Source organism: Silurus aristotelis (genome assembly GCF_946808225.1).
Source record: "Silurus aristotelis genome assembly, chromosome: 6".
NCBI lineage: Eukaryota > Metazoa > Chordata > Actinopteri > Siluriformes > Siluridae > Silurus > Silurus aristotelis.
The window spans coordinates 14062830-14080992 of NC_139579.1; the positions used below are offsets into that span (position 1 = coordinate 14062830).

At 37.0% G+C, this 18163-nt stretch overlaps 1 protein-coding gene across 8 annotated transcripts in view; it reads left to right on the forward strand.

Moving 5' to 3' along the window:
* Positions 1 to 18163, forward strand: part of ptprua (protein tyrosine phosphatase receptor type Ua) — a gene marked incomplete at its 3' end in the record, with an annotated part of 163369 nt that overhangs the window by 66865 nt on the left and 78341 nt on the right. For all 8 annotated transcript variants that reach the window (XM_083543212.1, XM_083543209.1, XM_083543208.1 and 5 more), the window contains one exon: positions 17550 to 17821. In XM_083543212.1, coding sequence (XP_083399338.1) covers positions 17550 to 17821 — 272 coding nt within the window. The remainder of the gene's footprint in view (positions 1 to 17549; positions 17822 to 18163) is intronic.

The following is an 18163-nucleotide window of genomic DNA, read 5'->3' on the forward strand; positions in this document are numbered from 1 at the left end:
AGGGACAAACTTTCAATTATAAGGAACAAACCTGCACATTCTTTATCACTTAAAATATTTTTTTTATTGTCTGTTGTTATAAATGTTCTACAAAACAAAATTTAGATACTTGACTTGACCATCTTCAATCTCTACATAAAAAATGTTAAGATGTGCACTTTAGCATGAAGGAAAGGAATGAAGAGAACGTTTTGTTTGTTTTTTGCTGGCTATCACTTTGGGCAGATGAATCGGTGAATAGGATTCATTGCATTCATCAGTCGGTAAAGAACAAATCTGCTGGAAGCCAGAAATCCTGCCAAAAGTACTGGCACCAAAACAATATTAATAAACCAATCAGTCTGTCTGCTCTTGCAGAAAGGAATGTGCCCAGTCCAGCCCTGAGTCCAGTGGAGTATCTCAGAACTACAGAATTGCCAACTGGCAGGTCAATAACCAGCTGTTTAAGGGTTTAAAGTGGCCCTGATGCCTAAACACAGGTTAGTGTCCATCCAGTGAAGAAAGTGATCTGAATTCCATCAGTTCAACAGCAAGTAGAACATTCAGAGAGGAATAAACGCTGAAGAAACTCCAGACTCGAACTCACAACAACACACATAAGAAACATCCACAGACCAACAGCACTCAAAATCCAAATCTTCTTTTTTACTACAAAAAATGATTTTTGTAGTAGAAAAGAAGATTTGGATTTTGAGTGCTGTTGGTCTGTGGATGTTTCTCATCAGGATGTGATGTAGAAAAGTGTAGAAAGAAAGATTGTGACTAAGTGAAGGTCATCCAGGTCATCTGGCTGTTTTAAATTGGACAGGAATGAGCAGAGGAAAGAGTTTGGGTAAAAAGAAAAGCTCCTTTGAGGTTATAGAATGGGCACAAGGTGATGACTTTGCTACTGTTATACAGTACAGAAGGAAGCAGAAGGAAATAATCCACAAGTTCTGCAGGAAAACTCATACTGCATGTAACCTTCCCTTATCTCTCTCCTTTTTTCACTTTATCTCTCTCTCCCTCTTGCGCTCTCTCTCTCTCTCTCTCTCTCTCTCTCTCTCTCTCTCTCTCTCTCTCTCTCTCTCTCTCTCTCTCTCTCTCTCTCTCTCTCACTCACACACACACAAACACACACACACACACACACACACACACACACACACACACACTTTCTGTCAGATTAATTGAACTGGGTGACTCAGCTCCCGACTGAGGCCCCTATTGTTCGCCCCATTTCCCCTGTCTGGATGCATTTATGGGCCTCTAGACTGCGTGTATGCATGCATAATTATAACGGTCGCATTCATGGCAACGGTCGCAGTTGACAAGTACAACACACTCACACACTCTCTCACACACACACACACACACACACACACACACACACACACACACACACACACACACACACACACACACACACACACTGCAGTTGACAGAAGCAGCGAGGGAAAATAGTGTAAAAGTAGCCATACGTGCATTTCAGCAGAAACGTCCCACTTTCATTAGTTTTTTTTTTCTACTACTAAATTTACTTTCCGAACAAAAATCCCATTCCATATTAATCCCTGATCGACACTAAAGGTCCTGCTTCTTGTTCAAAAACAGCATTGTCCTTGTCTTCATGGAGCAAAGGAATGATTGTGGACAGGAAGGACTCCGTTAGACGTAATTGAAGATGAAGTAAGATAATAGGACATGCTTCGCTTTTCATGCCATGACAGTTTTTACTGTGCTCTTATAGCCTTCATCAATTCAGGATTTGACCTTAATAATGTGTGCTCTATAATCCCTCATAAACCAAGATGGAGTTTTAAACTTTCTTTCCCTCTGTATTTGTCTCAAACGCACTCTCATTACACCCCGGATTTGGATTTTAATTAATGAAGGCTTGTGCACTGGACCAGAAGGGAAGATTTGAATTACCGTGGGTAAAGTTGATTTGCCACTTGGCCCTGCAGAAGGATCGGCGGATTAGAGACTGCACTCTTCAACGTTTAATAGACTTTGGCTGTCTTACGAGAGCAGGGTATATTAACCCCCCACATCAAACCACCCACCCCACCTACCCACCCTTTACCCCCCCAGGTCTCCCAACAGATTCTCATTATGATTTATAAGCATTGATTTATAAACCTTTTTTTTTTTTAAAACCCACAATGGATTAAACATGTTACAGTCTACACAGCCATAACAAAGTCTCTTTAATGACTAACGGTTTGGAAACAGCTCTAGATTAGAATGTCAGCTTTCCCATACAGGCCTTTTATCTCATTTCAGTCATCATTTAAGGTTTTTGATTGGCCACCTTCTTAGATTCCTGATAACAAAGTGATGGTGTGAAGCAAACAGCTTGGTGGACCGTTAACTGTCTCACGGGACTCTTTTGTTCGCTAACCTGTTGTCCTGCTATTCACAGGGAGGGGGGGGGGGCATTTAAACGTATTCAATCAGCTAACGGTCCACAGCTTGCGGCCTGGAACTTAAGACTGCCAACTGGTGCTTTGTAATTATTGTAATTTTTGAATCTCTTCTTAGAAAGGTGTGCCACCTAGTGGTGGACAGTTCTCATTATTTAGCTGGTGATTTTGAAAAATTGCTCGGTGAACAAAATAGTTGTTCTGATGTGCAAGCTGAGAGTTTAAATTCATTTAATTCAATGTATACAAATAATGCTTTTAAATCAATGCATATTGCTATAAAGCAGCTTTACAGAAATCTGGATATACGATTTGAAACATCTCCAAACATCAAATTTAATGTACATGTTAGAGATGATGATCTCAAACTCCTGAGTATCAGGACGATGTCTTTTGGCACACTGATTTATGAAGGTCGGTGCTCCCTGTGACTGTGCGTGCAGCCTTGTGCTGCCATCTGTTAACGTGTTACAAAACAAGTCTCGAAATTTTTTGTACCACCTCGTCTAGGCTATTAAAAAAATAGAACATCCGAAGGCATCTTCATGGTTCGGTTCCATCCACAGCAATTTAATGGTGATCTTTGAGATATCTATGCAGGTCATCCTCAGCAGCAGTGAAGGATTTTCGGGTGAAGGAGTCTCCAGCCAGAAATGAGATCTCAAATGAAATCTCTAACGGCAACAGCAGTTAGTGGGGTTTAAGACGAGATACATTTTATATTTATTTCCTGTATAGGTCCTGTATTTAAGCTCATCTGCTGCTTTAAGAAGCTATATTATATTTTTCTCTTCATTCACTCGTTCTACATATCCCAGATGTGTCCTTTTGATAGCCATCTCTTGCTCCACTCATCCTTTTCACTTCACTCGCTCTCTTATAAAGAACGATCCTTTCCAAGCAGCTAATCTCTTACGGCTAAATTTAACATAAAATGTTTAATGCAATGAGGTGAAACACGACTTTTGTAGAGTTTTCTTTTTAATCTGGATCTTTAATGGCAGCAGCAAATCTTTTATTTGTTTTATTTTTTTTGCAGCGAGCGTTTTAGACTTGTCCCTGCCTCTGTTTATTCCACCTCACGTCTGCATTGGGGAGAAACATTTCGCTTTTCTGCTTTCCTCAGACACCATTTGCGTTGCGTTTGGTGTGTTGTCTCATCTAAAGAGCCCTCTGAACCTCTGCATTGATTCGTTCGTTCAGCTCCAGCTTGCATTTCCTTTTGCTGTCTTCTCTGCTTGTGAGGCTGGAACATTTTGATTGCTGCTCGCTCGCATGGAAAGAGTTTTGCAGCCACAGGATGCTGGTTATCGGGGCTATTTGTGAGCTCTGCTTTGTAGCATGTTTTAAAAGGTAGAAAAGCATAATTTATTCCATCTTTAGTAAACATTTTTTTGTTTTGGTCAGGGATCCAGATGCATTGACACTTAGGGCCAATTTACAGACTCTAATCCTTCTACTTCTACTTCTATGCGAGTTTATTTAAAAAGGATTTTCTTTTTCCTGATGATGTCTGTGTCTTTAGCTGTGTATGGAGCAGCCTGTCAATGGTGGAAATAAGGATTAAGGAAATTCGAAGTCCCCACCCCCTGACCCCATAGCCCCCTGCTGTGAGTAACTGCTGAAGCCTTTAAAGCTCCGGCTGCTCTTTCAGAGGTTTTAGAGTCAGATGTTTGACGAAGCCGCACTCCAAAGATCTTCTTATATCACATCCCACATGCTCTCTTTTTATCTCATATATACATATATTCCAACAATATTGTGGCTGAATGAACCCAAATCTCTAGGAAACACACTCCAGAATGTAGAGGAGCATCTTCCCAGAAGAGTGGAGGTTATTAATTATTAAAGCAAATGGAGATTAAATGTGCAATGTAGATTGTTCAAGCTTATGGTCAGGTGTCCACAAAGTTTTCCATATAGTAAAGGTATATACTGATACATTCATATTGTTTTAGAAGTAAAAGTTGAGCATAATTTCAGGATATTAGAACAGGAAAAGGGAGAATGTAAAAGATTTGTATTTCTTTTGACACACTGGCTTGCAGCTGCCTTTCAGATACGATCTGATTAAGAATATCAAGGAGGAAAAGTCATGAATAAACACCAGACCAAAAGCAAAAAAACAACGAGACGCTTTCCTTTGGAGTCTGTGACGGACAGAAACGTATAGAAAGCGAGGGGCGAGAAGGAAAATCACCAGGCTGACAAAGATTATTGAAGGCAGATTTAACACACGAGCGGTGCGTTTACACCCGGGCGAGCTGCCAGACTGCTAACCAGTCCTTATGAAAGAAAGCAAAAAAAAAAATGTTGATTCAAAACACCATTGAAAAACGCTTCCGCTGCTGTTTCTTCAAAAGGTAGATGGAAAAAGCAAAGCTTAGCGATGCATAGCTGCACATCTTAAGACTTAAAAGTCTTGATGCTGTCTCTCAGTGTCTCTTTCCTCTTTCTGATGTGACTGCTAATCTTTCTCTCGGTGGTGTGCTGGAAATTCACACTAAGCGGAATATTTTTGCACTTGAACCTGGCTTAGACCTGTCAAAAGGCAGCAGTTTTAAAAGGATGAAGGATGAATTGCAGCCTTATATGGAACTCTGGATGTAGGCAAGAAATAAATAAATAAAATCAACTTTTATCAAGACTGCATTTTAAATACACCGGATTTTTTTTCTTCCCAAAACTCAAGTTACAGAAATTTCTCCGCATGTAACCGGTCTCACATTTGTGTTGAAATAAGAGAAACTTTCAGCATCAGTAGCTGGAATGTTTTGCCTTTTATTCTGATTAGAGGTCGAGCGATTAATTGGCACCGATATTCGATCGCAGCAAAAATCCATACCGATAGTTTTTCCGGCTTCCGGTCTGCTGTCGTTACAAGAGCGGCCTCTAGAGGCGAATCACTGATGCCACATGCTGTTTGTTTTCACACGTCAGACTGCGTGCTGCACGGAGAGCGTTATATTACATTTATGATTAATAATATATCAATTATATAATTATATTTATTAAGGAATATATTCATCATTATTTTTATTCAGCAAATTTTTCAGTATTATAAAGTTAAGTACTATTTTACATGGAGTGTTTTTTTATTATTATTTTTAATACATTATTTATCTTAAAAATCAGTCGGGTAATCGGTTATAGGCAAGAACAATCCAACTTTCGGTATCATATCTGTAAAATCCACTATTGGTCAACCTCTAAAATAATAATAATAATAATATTAAATAAATTATAATATATAAACATGGATTAACAGAAACACATACATTTAACATTCATTTTAAGATGATTTGAGAATCAAGACACTACCTCCCCAGCTCAGGAAGGGAATGGGCAGGGCAAAGCGAGGAAATTAATGAGGAAACGAACAACATGAATGTAATTATAAACCATAATAAATCTGTGTACACCTGTGCACTTTTTTATACCTGTTGCATAACCAGTATGTGAGCAGACAGACTTCTTTTCTTAGACAAAAATCCAAAAAAAAACATAACTAAAGAAAAAAAAAAAAGAAGCGAGTGCATGTTTTTCTAACCTCCGTGGCCCTATTGCATTGTGTTGCTGGCTGTCTGCCCTACTGCCACTTTCAGTTCAGCAGTCTGTGTCCTTCTCAGAAAAAAAAATCGTCAGAGCACATTATTTCAGTCTTCCTCAAGTCCCACAATGACAATAAAGTTCTGCTTCTAACAAACACTTTGCTCCGTGGCAGCCAGCTCGCTGTTCCAATGACTGTACATAAAGATTTTAGAGCTTTGAGTCACTTTTCTGAGTCAACACCATCATTTATACTCAACACACTGCTCTCCATGGTTTTCAGTTAGCGCTAACATCTGCAGTAAACTAACATCTGAATGAAGAATCTTAACCTGTAGATAAAAGAATTTACTACACTTGGCAGTACGGAAAAGTAAGATCTTTTGTTGTATGTCATCATTTTATATGTTGCTTGGCTAGCTATAGCTAATGAGCTTCTTTAGACACCAAACTAAACAACATACCAAAAGAAACACAAAGAAATTCTCCAATTCTCCAGTTTATAACAACGAGAAACAAGACATGTCTTAGCTAATAGACCGTTGAAGCAGTGGGAATATTTTAGTTTTAAAGACACTCTTCATACATGCTGTGTATTGCATGTTATTGTTACTTTTTTGGTTAAAAGTAACAATAACATGCAATACACAGCATGTATGAAGAGTGTTGCATGTTATTGTTACTTTTTTGGTTAAAAGTTGCAATTATTATTAATAATAACGCATTTTTTGCAATTTTGCAATGCAATTTTGCAAAAACGTAAATAAATGATGATGATAATTAACTGTAGTTATTAAACCGTCCCCATGATGCTGAACTTTTGATGGATCTCGTTAAGACTCGACTCAAACTTGAGTGACTTAATGACTTCTTTTTTATTGTTTTTCATTACTCTAATTTCTTTCTGAACTTTTAATGAAGGGAATTAGAACGTCATTATAAAAAATTGTGCCATTTTTAGATATAGTGTAATTATTGTATGCTTTTGTCTAACATGATGCTTTTATTCTGGTGCTGCATTTAATTTATATACGTTTCTGTATATTTCTAAACACTTACAGCATGGAGTTTTACTGGGTTTTGAGAGACACGTGCATGTTCTGTTTGTTTTCATGCAATAAACCTGGTCATGTAACAATGTGAAAATTCACTTTGACCAAACAAATCTATAAATATACATATGTTCATGTGACTGGGCAGGTGGTTCCATGATGGATATCACTCCAGACGACTGTTTGCTCCCTAAATAACACTTTCAGAACTCGACCGCACGCTTCGTACGTTTCATCGTCTTGTTGTACGGTGAAGTCAGTTCCAATGAGCCGCAGTCCAGACGGAACTGCAGCCATGTTGGTTCAGGAATCCCTTTCTTTTTTCTCGAATGAGCCTCCAAAACAGCCCCAAACCATTAAGCTTCCACCTCCATGTGTGATGTGGAGGTGAGGCAGTCTGATCACATCTTCTCTCCTGTTCTCCATCTTATACATTCACTGTCCAATTCTAGTGAGTTTGCTACAGAGAAACAAAAGGAACATGCGTTTTTCTCGAAAAACATAAAGACTCAGTGTTCCACAATATTTACAGCTTTCAGAACATCGTATCAGTGCTCCTAACTGATCATATCAGGAACCATATGACAATTTTTGTTCTCTCTTAGTCCACTTTAGCTTCACGCCTTTCTTTTCTTTATATTCCATTAGAATAAGAGCAGAAGGAAGGATGGATTAATGTATAGTTAAAACTCTTTATTTTAATTGTAGTCGTAAACCATTACAGCAGACTGTTTATAGTAATTACAGTCCAAATCCATCTTCATGAATCTTGAGTGGATCTACAATGATCTTATGTATCTTTCTGTAGAGGCATCTTCAGCAGCAGTGAGCAGAACTTCTTCCTGAATTAAGGAAAGATTTCCCAAATCACAAAATATACCATACAGTGATCCAAAATGAGAGACTGCTTAATAATAATATATAAAATAATATTAATAATAAGAGGAAGATTTGATCAATAAGAGAATTTATTATTATTAATAGTAAAAAAAAAATATATATATATACTATAATACAAGATCATTGATCACAATGTGGATCTGGTCATATTAATGTTCCACCACATTAGTAAATATTTATATACGTATATATATATATACTGTTAAATTATTGAAGGACTTGCAATGTTGACTTGGACTGTTAAACCATAAAATATGGTGTATGGAGTGTCAGAGGTAGATGTGATGAAAAGTGTGAAATTTTATGCTTTTTGAAATTCAGCTTCTCCAGGAGACTGAGCTTTCGGCTCGTGTCTCATCAGCATTGTCTATTTCGAGCCACTTGAAGAAAGGAAACGTGAATTCTATGCTGTTCGTGATCTTTTTTGCATTTAAAATAAACTGAGATTATATTAATAGAAACATGGACGACAGAGATTTTTACGTTGGCTGTATCTGTGAATCATAAACAGGGTCGTCTCAGGGCTCGGGTATTAAATCTGCATACAAATAAGCTAAAGAACAGTACCGGCGTCTGAATGACACCATGTTAAATGAAGCGTTTCTTAAATACATAAAGACCCAAAGTGCTGTAGGTGTTTATGAGCAGTCATTTCAAAGAAGTACCTTCGTGTGAGATAATAAATGCTACTGTTTATCTAATGCACCTGAAAGTAGCTTTTTTTTTGCGTTCTTTTTTCAGCTAAATCAGCATTCAGACCGAAATCGCTTGGCAGATTTGGCACCAGAACCACACCATCTGCAACGGCATAAAAAAACATCCCAGTGTACCAAAGCTCTATTTTCCAATGAACCCCCAGATCTACATCATTATCTAAAAACCGAGTTTTAACCAAATATAGAGACTGAGATACAAACTTTTATAAACTAAGAAATTGCTGTTGTTTTCATTATTCTAGATACTAAAAAAGAGCCTGCTCCTCTGCCATGTTTCTATATTATTCCAGTGGCTTCAAAATGACAGCTAACATCATTATTCCATGTAAATCATTCACTGATCTTCAGGGTGTCCCAATGACCAATCAATGATCATCAGTGTGTCCCGACAACCAATAACTAATCACCAAAGTGTCCCAATGACTAATCAATCATCACTAATGTGTCTTGATTTCCAATAACTTGTCACCAAAGTGTCTTGATGTCCAATAACATAATGTGTCCTAAACACCATTCACACACCTCTTTTAATAAAATGTCTAAAATCCTGAAAGTCTTTTGTAAATATGTAAACATTTAGCAAAACCTCTGTCTATAAGAAATCACTTCTCCGTGAAGCAAGGTTAATTGGTTGAGCAACAGTGCGATAAATAAAAGTCAACTTAAAGGTTAAAATCGAACGTATCCGTGACCTCCTTCCTGATAGGTGTGCTGATTTTTCCCCAAACACCTCGTCCTGCTAATAGCACAGAGAGCAAAACAAGGTTTTACGAGCTGTTGCAATTTGTTTCTCTGCTTGTATTGTTGACGGGCGAAGACTGTTATTTTAATTGACTCGGTGGCCTGTTTTCCATTCATTTGCCCCACACAGATTACATTCACACAGTTATGGTTTAGAGTCGATTGTCTGAGTCGTCTATCAGCCACATGTGCTCATGCAGTATTTGATTTTACTGCTTCATTTATCTTTATGTTTAATGAATAACCTACAGACTGTATATTTGCATGATTATTTATGATAGTTTAGATGTTTGTTGTTAGTCTGCGTCTATATTCTAAGGTTGAATGAACATTGCAAGTATCCTATTCAACAATCCCAATATTTATATCCAATAAATAAAGCAAGGCTATAAAACATATACAGACAAGAAGAATTTACATAGGATTAAAAAGACTTTGCAATGAATGAATGAATGTCCATAAGTTACTTGAATTCTCTAAAACCAGAGCAGTATTTAACAGAGCTATGCTAGTAGCCTGGCGAGTGCTCCCCCTAGTGGCAGACTGTAGAGCGCATTCAAATCCATTTACACTAGGCCTTTCGTTGCTAATACGTTTTGTAAACATGTTTTGCGAATAATTTTTAGTTCCCTGCTACTTTTTTAGCCTCGTGAAACACTACACACAGGCTTATTAAGAGAGGTAATATCACACCCATTTTTCAGCTCGATAATGCACCATGGAGTTTGGTGGAATAATTCAAACAGCGCATTATCAGTATAATGCTAGTGCTCAGAATTACGTGTAATCTGTGACTTTCTCCTGGTTCTGCACAATATTATCTCTGTGAACACATATTTCCTCGTTTCTACAGAATGGTTCTGATGGTGTTTGCCCGTCCTTTTGGCCATTTTGATGCAATTTTTGTAATGGGAAGCCACCATTTTGGTGCATTAACGCAGAGAGAGGCATAATCACCTCGTGTGCTTGTGTTTGTGTGTGTTTTTTATTTTAGAAAACAGAAGCACACACTTATTAATGACATTTATGTGCTGCTCATTGGTGCTGACATTTTGGTAGTTTCTTTAAAGCTGCGACAAATTCAAAAGATTTCCTTGAAGTTCACATGATATACATCATCTCTCTGTTCTCCTGTGAAATTTAAAGGTCTTTACCTCCAGAATCACAGATGAATTCGGTTTTACAGGATTCTATCTGCCAGCCAATGATTATCCAAGATCAACACTGGATAAACATCAGATGCAATAAAGAAATCCAATCAAAATGTAGTCTTTTTTCTGTACAAAAAAACAGAACAGAGTCTAGAATAGTCAATAATAATAATAATAATAATAATAATAATAATAATAATAATAATAATAATAATAAAAGTAAAAAAAATAAAATAAAGTAATAATAATAATAATAATAGTAATAATAATAATAATAATAATAATAATAATAATAATAGTAAAAAGGAATAATAAAAGTAATAATAATAATAATAATAATAATAAAAAAATAGTAAAAAAAATTAAAGTAATAATAATAATAATAATAATAATAATAGTAATAAAAAAAATAAATAAAAAAAAAAAAAAAATCCCAACAATATGCAAAAAGCAGGTTGAAGTCGACTACACTTTTACAATGGAAAAACATCAAAGCTTATGGTGTTTCTATCATCAGATAATTTTAGCATTACATATTGCTCTTTATATTCTTTATTCTTGAGCTATTCTTCTAAACCTGAAGAATGTGTATGTACAGTGACTTACAAATATCCCATCTTGTTTATTTAGGAGTAAAATAATTCATTAGAAAAGAATATAAACATGTATTTACAACAGAATGAAGATGATATGGTTTGTTATAAACCCAAATGTCTTTCTGTACTGAGTTCTACCATTCATTATTTATTTAACGAGAGAAAGAGGACAGTATTTCCTCTGTGTAAATATACATTTCAGTACTTTAAAGTTTGCTGGAAAGTGTAAAAGTCTGAAATCGTGCACCTGAGAGAGAGCTCTTCACCCAGACACAACCTCCTGATACTAAGCTCATGCTGTTATTCCAATTACTGTATGTGCTGTCAATGAAAGTTTCTTCCTCAGTCTAGTTAACTCCTAAATGAACACCTGTACTGTTTTACATATGAGACGTCAAAGTCGTCTGCCATCGGTGTTTCTTTTTATACACACCTTATTGCCATATTTCTCCGCCATATGTAACCCTGTTTCCTGACTGGTGAAATCTCCACCGGCGTAAATCGCACATGCGAAAAAACGTCTCACGTCTGGATAGAAAACTTGGTACTTTTTAAAGACACAATCACATGAGATTAAACATCTGATATAAACACGATTTCTTTTTACTTGTTTTCTGGTGTTCTTGAAATCCAGTTCCTATTACATAAGTGATATTTTCTTTTAAACTGAGAATAAAAGAAAGAGGTGGTGAAGTCATACACGGGAAGCCGGATGACATAACCGCGAGAAAGGAGAGAAGAAGTAAAGAGACGAGAGGAGGATAGAAAAATGGAAAGGAGACAGGGTTAGAAAGATGGAGTAACAGTTAAGCTTTATAAGACAGATGGGGATCTTAATCACTATATCTGCCATGAAGACAGAGGAAAAGGACAGCAGGAGTTGGACCTGAGCCTGTGTGTGCTACTGTGTGTGCCCAATTACTGTCCTGGCAGACATTAGAAATTTAATAACTGTGCCAATGTGATTAATGAGCGAGGACTGTAGCTGTCATCAATGCACCGGTTGCACCTTTTCTGAAACCCACACAGCACCGTCTTCCATCCGTTTAACAACCAGCTCTACAGAACAGCAAAAACACGGGACTTTTTCAGCACTTATCCAGTAAAAATCTGTCTGTTCTTGCACTAGTGCTGTAGTATATCTAAATAGAATGAGTATGGCATGTTTTGAGTCTGGTTCCTCTCATGTTCTCCTTCTCCTGAAGTTTCTGGGTGTTTTTCCCTCAACACCGTCACCATCATCAAACTTATGAATGGATATGATCATACTACACATGGTGCAACAGATAAGACCATAAATACCCTCAATAACACAAGGACGGCATTAATGACACAGTAGCAGACGATAGCGATATACAAAGCTACGGTTGCAGGATAAAATTTAATCAAACTATACATTTTTATGATCGAGTTCCAAATTGAAATGCAATTAGACAGAATTTTTAAATTGCATGCAAACTTGTGATACTGACCATCATTTGTACAGAGATCAGATTTTCCCCCTTATTTCTCTTTACTGTTTGATATTGATTTATATTTGCTGTACTTTGCCTGTTGCCTCACTTAAGCATTTACTGTCACTGACATCTGAACATATAACAAATACTTGAAACATCTATTGAAGCGTGTGTATTCATTTGATCTGAAATGGTTCTTATGCTTCATAAATGATTAGATTAGATTACTGTCATTGTACAAAGTAAATGTACAGAGCCAATAAAATGCACTTAGCATCTAACCAGAAGTGGCCTATTTATAATAAACAGCATGTACAAGAGTGAGAGGGAATAATGTACAGAAGACGCAGTAGATAATAAAAAACAGTATATAGAGTAATATAAAGTCAAACTGTGCAAGATTTTGCAGCTGATTAGACGTCAAGAAGATCTCATATAATTCCATAAGAAGATCTCATATAATTCCACTCATATCTCATATAACATGATTTACATATGTACATATATAAATGTTTGTATGATGCAGTATATACAGAATTACTATGGGTGGAATATACAGTCGTGCAATGATAAACATAAGTTATGGATGGTGCAAAGATGCATAGTAGATGACCAGTGGCTGATAAACTCATGAAAATCGTTTTAGCTTTTTACTCAAGTTGTTGTTGATGATATCATCAGGAAAAAACGTGCAAGAAAACAACGATCAGCATGAGAACATTTCCAAAATGAAGCATTTCACTGTGTGCTCTCAGACTTCGGAGGGATATGTTGCTTGATCTTGCCTTTCAGTATTCAGATCCATATATTTACTCGTGATGTGAGCAGACAACAATGCAGAAACATTCACAACCACCAATAATCTAGATTTTTAGAAAGTATGAAAACATGAACTTTAAAACCCAGGCTTGTATTTACTTTATTATTGCACCACTCATTACATTTTCCCTTTATTAAATTTCTATTTCATGCGAAATGATTAAAATTGTAGATGATGTTTTGGATTTCTTTGTTGCTCGGAGCGAATCTGTTGGTGCCTCTTGATTATGCGAAATATTTTCCAGTCATGCACACTTTGGATCTTCATTTTACCCACATGATTCATAACGTGATGCTGCTTATATCAGTGTTCCAGATTCCAAATACCCTGAAAATATTAAAGGTGCTTAAAGCTGAGCTTCTTTTGCCCCAGGATACACTTACAATAATTACACAAAGCAGAAGATACCCATTAAACACCACCAGACCCATAATTGTCCTTAAACTATGTGATTTCTGTGTGGAATTTCTAAATTCTTAATTCGGTAAAGAATAAAACATGATAAGACGTGCTGTTATAGAAAATAATCCACAGCGCTCCAATAGTGCTGGAGACGTTCTCATGGAGAAAAACATCACAAAGCGTAGAGTCCTTTTATAAATAAATAAATAAATAAAATAAATGCGATTGTATCTCATTAATATAAACCTGTCATATGAAGTACAGCAGGCAAATTATCGTCATTGCTTTTGCACTTATTAAACACCTCCTACATCACATCAGACTTCAACAGTGCCGACACATAAATTATACATTAAATACTGCATATAAGTTGCTTATAAATTATAAATTATTTATAGAATTTAGTAAAAAAAATTGATCGGTATTAAATTTATCTTCTTCACTTTTATCTCTGCATCTCACAGTGCACCAAGTTTAAGATAACTTTTTAGATCATTATAGGACTTGATCTCCTGTATGGAGGAATGGTCTCAAAGTCCTTATCATGTATTCTCCAACCTCAAGGTATAATAGGAGAAGACTTAAAGCTGTTATCTTCACACCGGAAGTTAGTATTGATCAAAAGTATACTAATACACATATATTTCACAAAGATAACACTTCCTTGTGTTTGCAGTTGTTTAATATCCATTAATGCTGAGTATTTTTTTTAACAAAAGATCAAAAGATTAAAGAAAATTCATCACAGCCTTTGATCTTACTTACAAGGCTGCCAATATTAATGGAGGTCAATATTAATATTCATGTCTTAATTTGCCAATCTGTCTATACAGAACATAGGTTAATGAAGGATCTGGAGATGCTTAGGAAAAGGAGGGAAGCTGCAGAAGTTCCAATCTAAAGCCTCCAGTGAATGACCTACTGGTGAATATGTCTCAGATGTTGATGAAGTGGAACAATGAGGATACAAAAGAGCAGAATAGCACCTGAGGTCCGTCTGGATGGGACAGTTAGGAAGGTTAAATGGAGGATGGAGAAAAAATAGATATTCTCAAATACAGCTTAACGACTTGAACAATCTGGATTTAAGTGGAAAGGGAAAACTTCCTGAGAAAACATGATGAAAAAGATTTGTGGGTGAGAAGCTCTGAAGCTACAGATACAAGGACTGGGATTATGGTGCATGTCGAATAAAAAACCTGCACTTTGCTATGGGCTGATTAGTGAGTGTGGATGTTAGAGGGGGAAATGGATCAGAGTTTCAGGTTGGGTTTCTTCACTGGTGACTTCTCACTTCTCTGACCTTTACCTTTTTCTCATTATTATTATTGCTCTTTGTCTCTTTCTGGGACACAACATTGGTTAGGATTTAAGAATTCTCTGGAATAAAGTAAAGATCACACAAAACGTATCAGACTCAGAATCAGAGGTTTTTTCTTTTTGATAAATACTTGAAATGGACGTGTTTTGTTTTCATAGGATCCCTTTTTACTAGGAGAATCAGCCAATATGTTCCTAATGACTATAAGAGATTGAAGACCTTCACCACTATTATGTAAACTAAACAAATCACTTTCCAGTGGAATGAAGCAGCACAGGTTTGGTGTAATAAATTACTTTTTTGTGGTACAGGTCTAAACTGAATCCATATGCTAAAGCGTTAGTGTCCGTTTGTCAACTGATCAAGAAAACTCTCCTAATTGTGTTTGATATCAGTGGGAAAATGATCATTGACCCTTCATATTTATTGAGTTAAGTTAAGCAAATCTTTGTGGTGTGTTTTATATGCATTTACAGAACATTAACAGGACAACAGGACCCCAATTCAGGCTCCTAATTAAGGAATTCAATTAAGTCTTGATTGATCGATTTGTCCAGAAAGAGAAACTTTCACGTGGAGGAAATTGTGCATGGGTGGAAACGGTGTATTCTGCGAGTGGGAAAATATATTCTGTCAAATCTAAAAGACTGATCAGGAACAAATGTAAAACTTTCTAACACAACCCTCAGCCTTGTTTCTGTACTGTGGACGAGATTTAGTTTAACAATCCGTCTCACTGGCACTGTGGGGAACTGGTGAGAATCTGAGGATCGAGGGCTCATGTAGCCTGGAAGAAATCAGTGATTTAAGTGAAAAGGCAGGTGTCTGGAGTTCAACCACGAGTTGTAGAGGCTGTTGTAAGAAATGATTTCAGCATCGTCTGCCTGCTTCAGTAAAGCTGTAGAGCAGGACTCTGGAGGGGGTTCGCAGCTTTTCTCTTTGCTGCTATTGCTGTTGTAGTTGTGGAGATCAAAAAGGAGGATGAGTCACTTCTCTTTTTTCAAAGAATTTTTCAAAAAGTTTGCACTCTTCCTTACACTCCTTCTCCGCTGTTTCTTAAGTCTGATTTACACTGTGAAATTGTCCCAATATTGTGTTCTCCATATCCCACCCTATAATCCAGATCCTATAATCATAGTGTTGAAGCCCGGTTTAAGATAATTACCACATTCTGGTTTATTATCGTGGATTAGTGCAGAAAACAGGTCCACATATGCACATACTATATTCTATTCTCTATTCTATTTTCCGTTCCTTGTGATATTTTTGTGTTTATTTTATTTTTATGTTCTATGTTTATGTACATTCTTCAGTGTCGGACAGTCGTAAAAAGCGTTTCACTACACGCCGCACTCTGTATGAACGTGTGTGTGACAAATCAAATCTGATTTGATCAGCAGAAAAAAAGCATTTGGTATAAAATTATCACATCTAAAGAGGCTACTGTAGACGTAGAGAAAAGACACTGTAAAAGTCTGTTCAGAGCCGTTAATGACAGGCAGGAGGACAATTATCCATTATTCCACATTTCTTCCAAAAAAAAATAATAAATCTGAGACACGGCTAGAACTTTGTCGTTGTCAGGCGCTGAAAATGTCACGACTAAAGAATATCTTTCGAATGCATGATTTGTAGCTAGAAAACCCTCAGAATATTAACTAGCAAAACCCCATCTTTACAGAATTACTCATTTGAAAGGAATTCACAGGAGTCCAGGTGGTCAGATCTGCTGGTGACACAGGGCATCTCCAGGTCTTTACTGCATTCCTCCAATCTCTCGATTCTTTTGCTTTAGGCATTTTTCACATTACCTGAAGAAGAATGATATAGACAGCCTCTATACTTGCCTGATGCTCTTGTACTAATGCCACACACTGCCACATGACCCAAATTATATCTAATAGGCTACATTTAGTCACTGTACATCTACAACAGAAGGTGAACAGAACCACAGAAGCTCAAACTGCCATGGATTCGACAATTTTGTGGAAAATACTGTACGTAAGCTATGTTTAAACAGGGGCCTGGATATATTCTGGTTTCCTCCTACATCCCAGAATCATGTACGAAGGTGGATTGTTTATTCTCGCCCCAAAGTGTAAAGGAGTGTAGGAATGTGTGTGTATGTGTGTTTGTGGTTCCTTGCGAAGATCTGGCATCCCATTCATGGTGTTTTCTCCGAATTCTCACTGCTGATTTACAATGACCTCGACCTTAAAAAAAGCAGGTAAATCTGAGTGAAATCTGATAATTATTGAATGTGTGTATATGCAAATGAGGCACAGACGCTGTAGGGTGTCAGTAGAAGAAGGTATTTTAATGCCTGAGATGATGATATGCTTCAGCCTTTGTACTATGGGCATTTATTTAGGATTTCTTTTTGATATAAACGGAGGATTAAGAGCTAAAAAGTCATTGTGTTTTTCTTTATCCGTGCAGGTTCCTATATGTTGGTGAATTCTTCTCAGCGCAGAGCAGGCCAGCGAGCTCAGCTGTTGCTGCATACTCTGAGTGAAAACGACACCCACTGCGTGCAGTTCAGCTACTTCCTGTACAGCCGTGATGGACACAGTCCAGGCAGGCTCAGTGTCTATGTACAGGTGAACGGCGGACCACATGGAAACACGGTTTGGAACATTTCCGGATCGCAGGGTTTCCAATGGCACCAGGTGGAACTGGCAGTCAGCACTTTCTGGCCCAGCGAGTATCAGGTGAGAGATGAGATCGTATATTTATACATTATTCCTCCTTGGTGATTTTGGCATTGCTAATTGCTAATTGTTTTAGAATGGATTGCCTGGGCTTTGTAGTAAATACACTTTCTACTCACATATAACCGAGCGCTCTGCTGAAAGAGAGAGCGGAGTTCTGGCTGGATTCAACTCAATAATTCTGACAAACACTTCACTTTTATTCAGTGTGCATGTCTGTTGGTAGTTTTTGCACCACTTGTTTCGGGGGTGGAATGGAGCCCTTCTTCAGACCATTCAGCAGATACTTTATTAATGACTTTCTTGATACTAATACATTGTGAATATAAAAACCATTCAAGT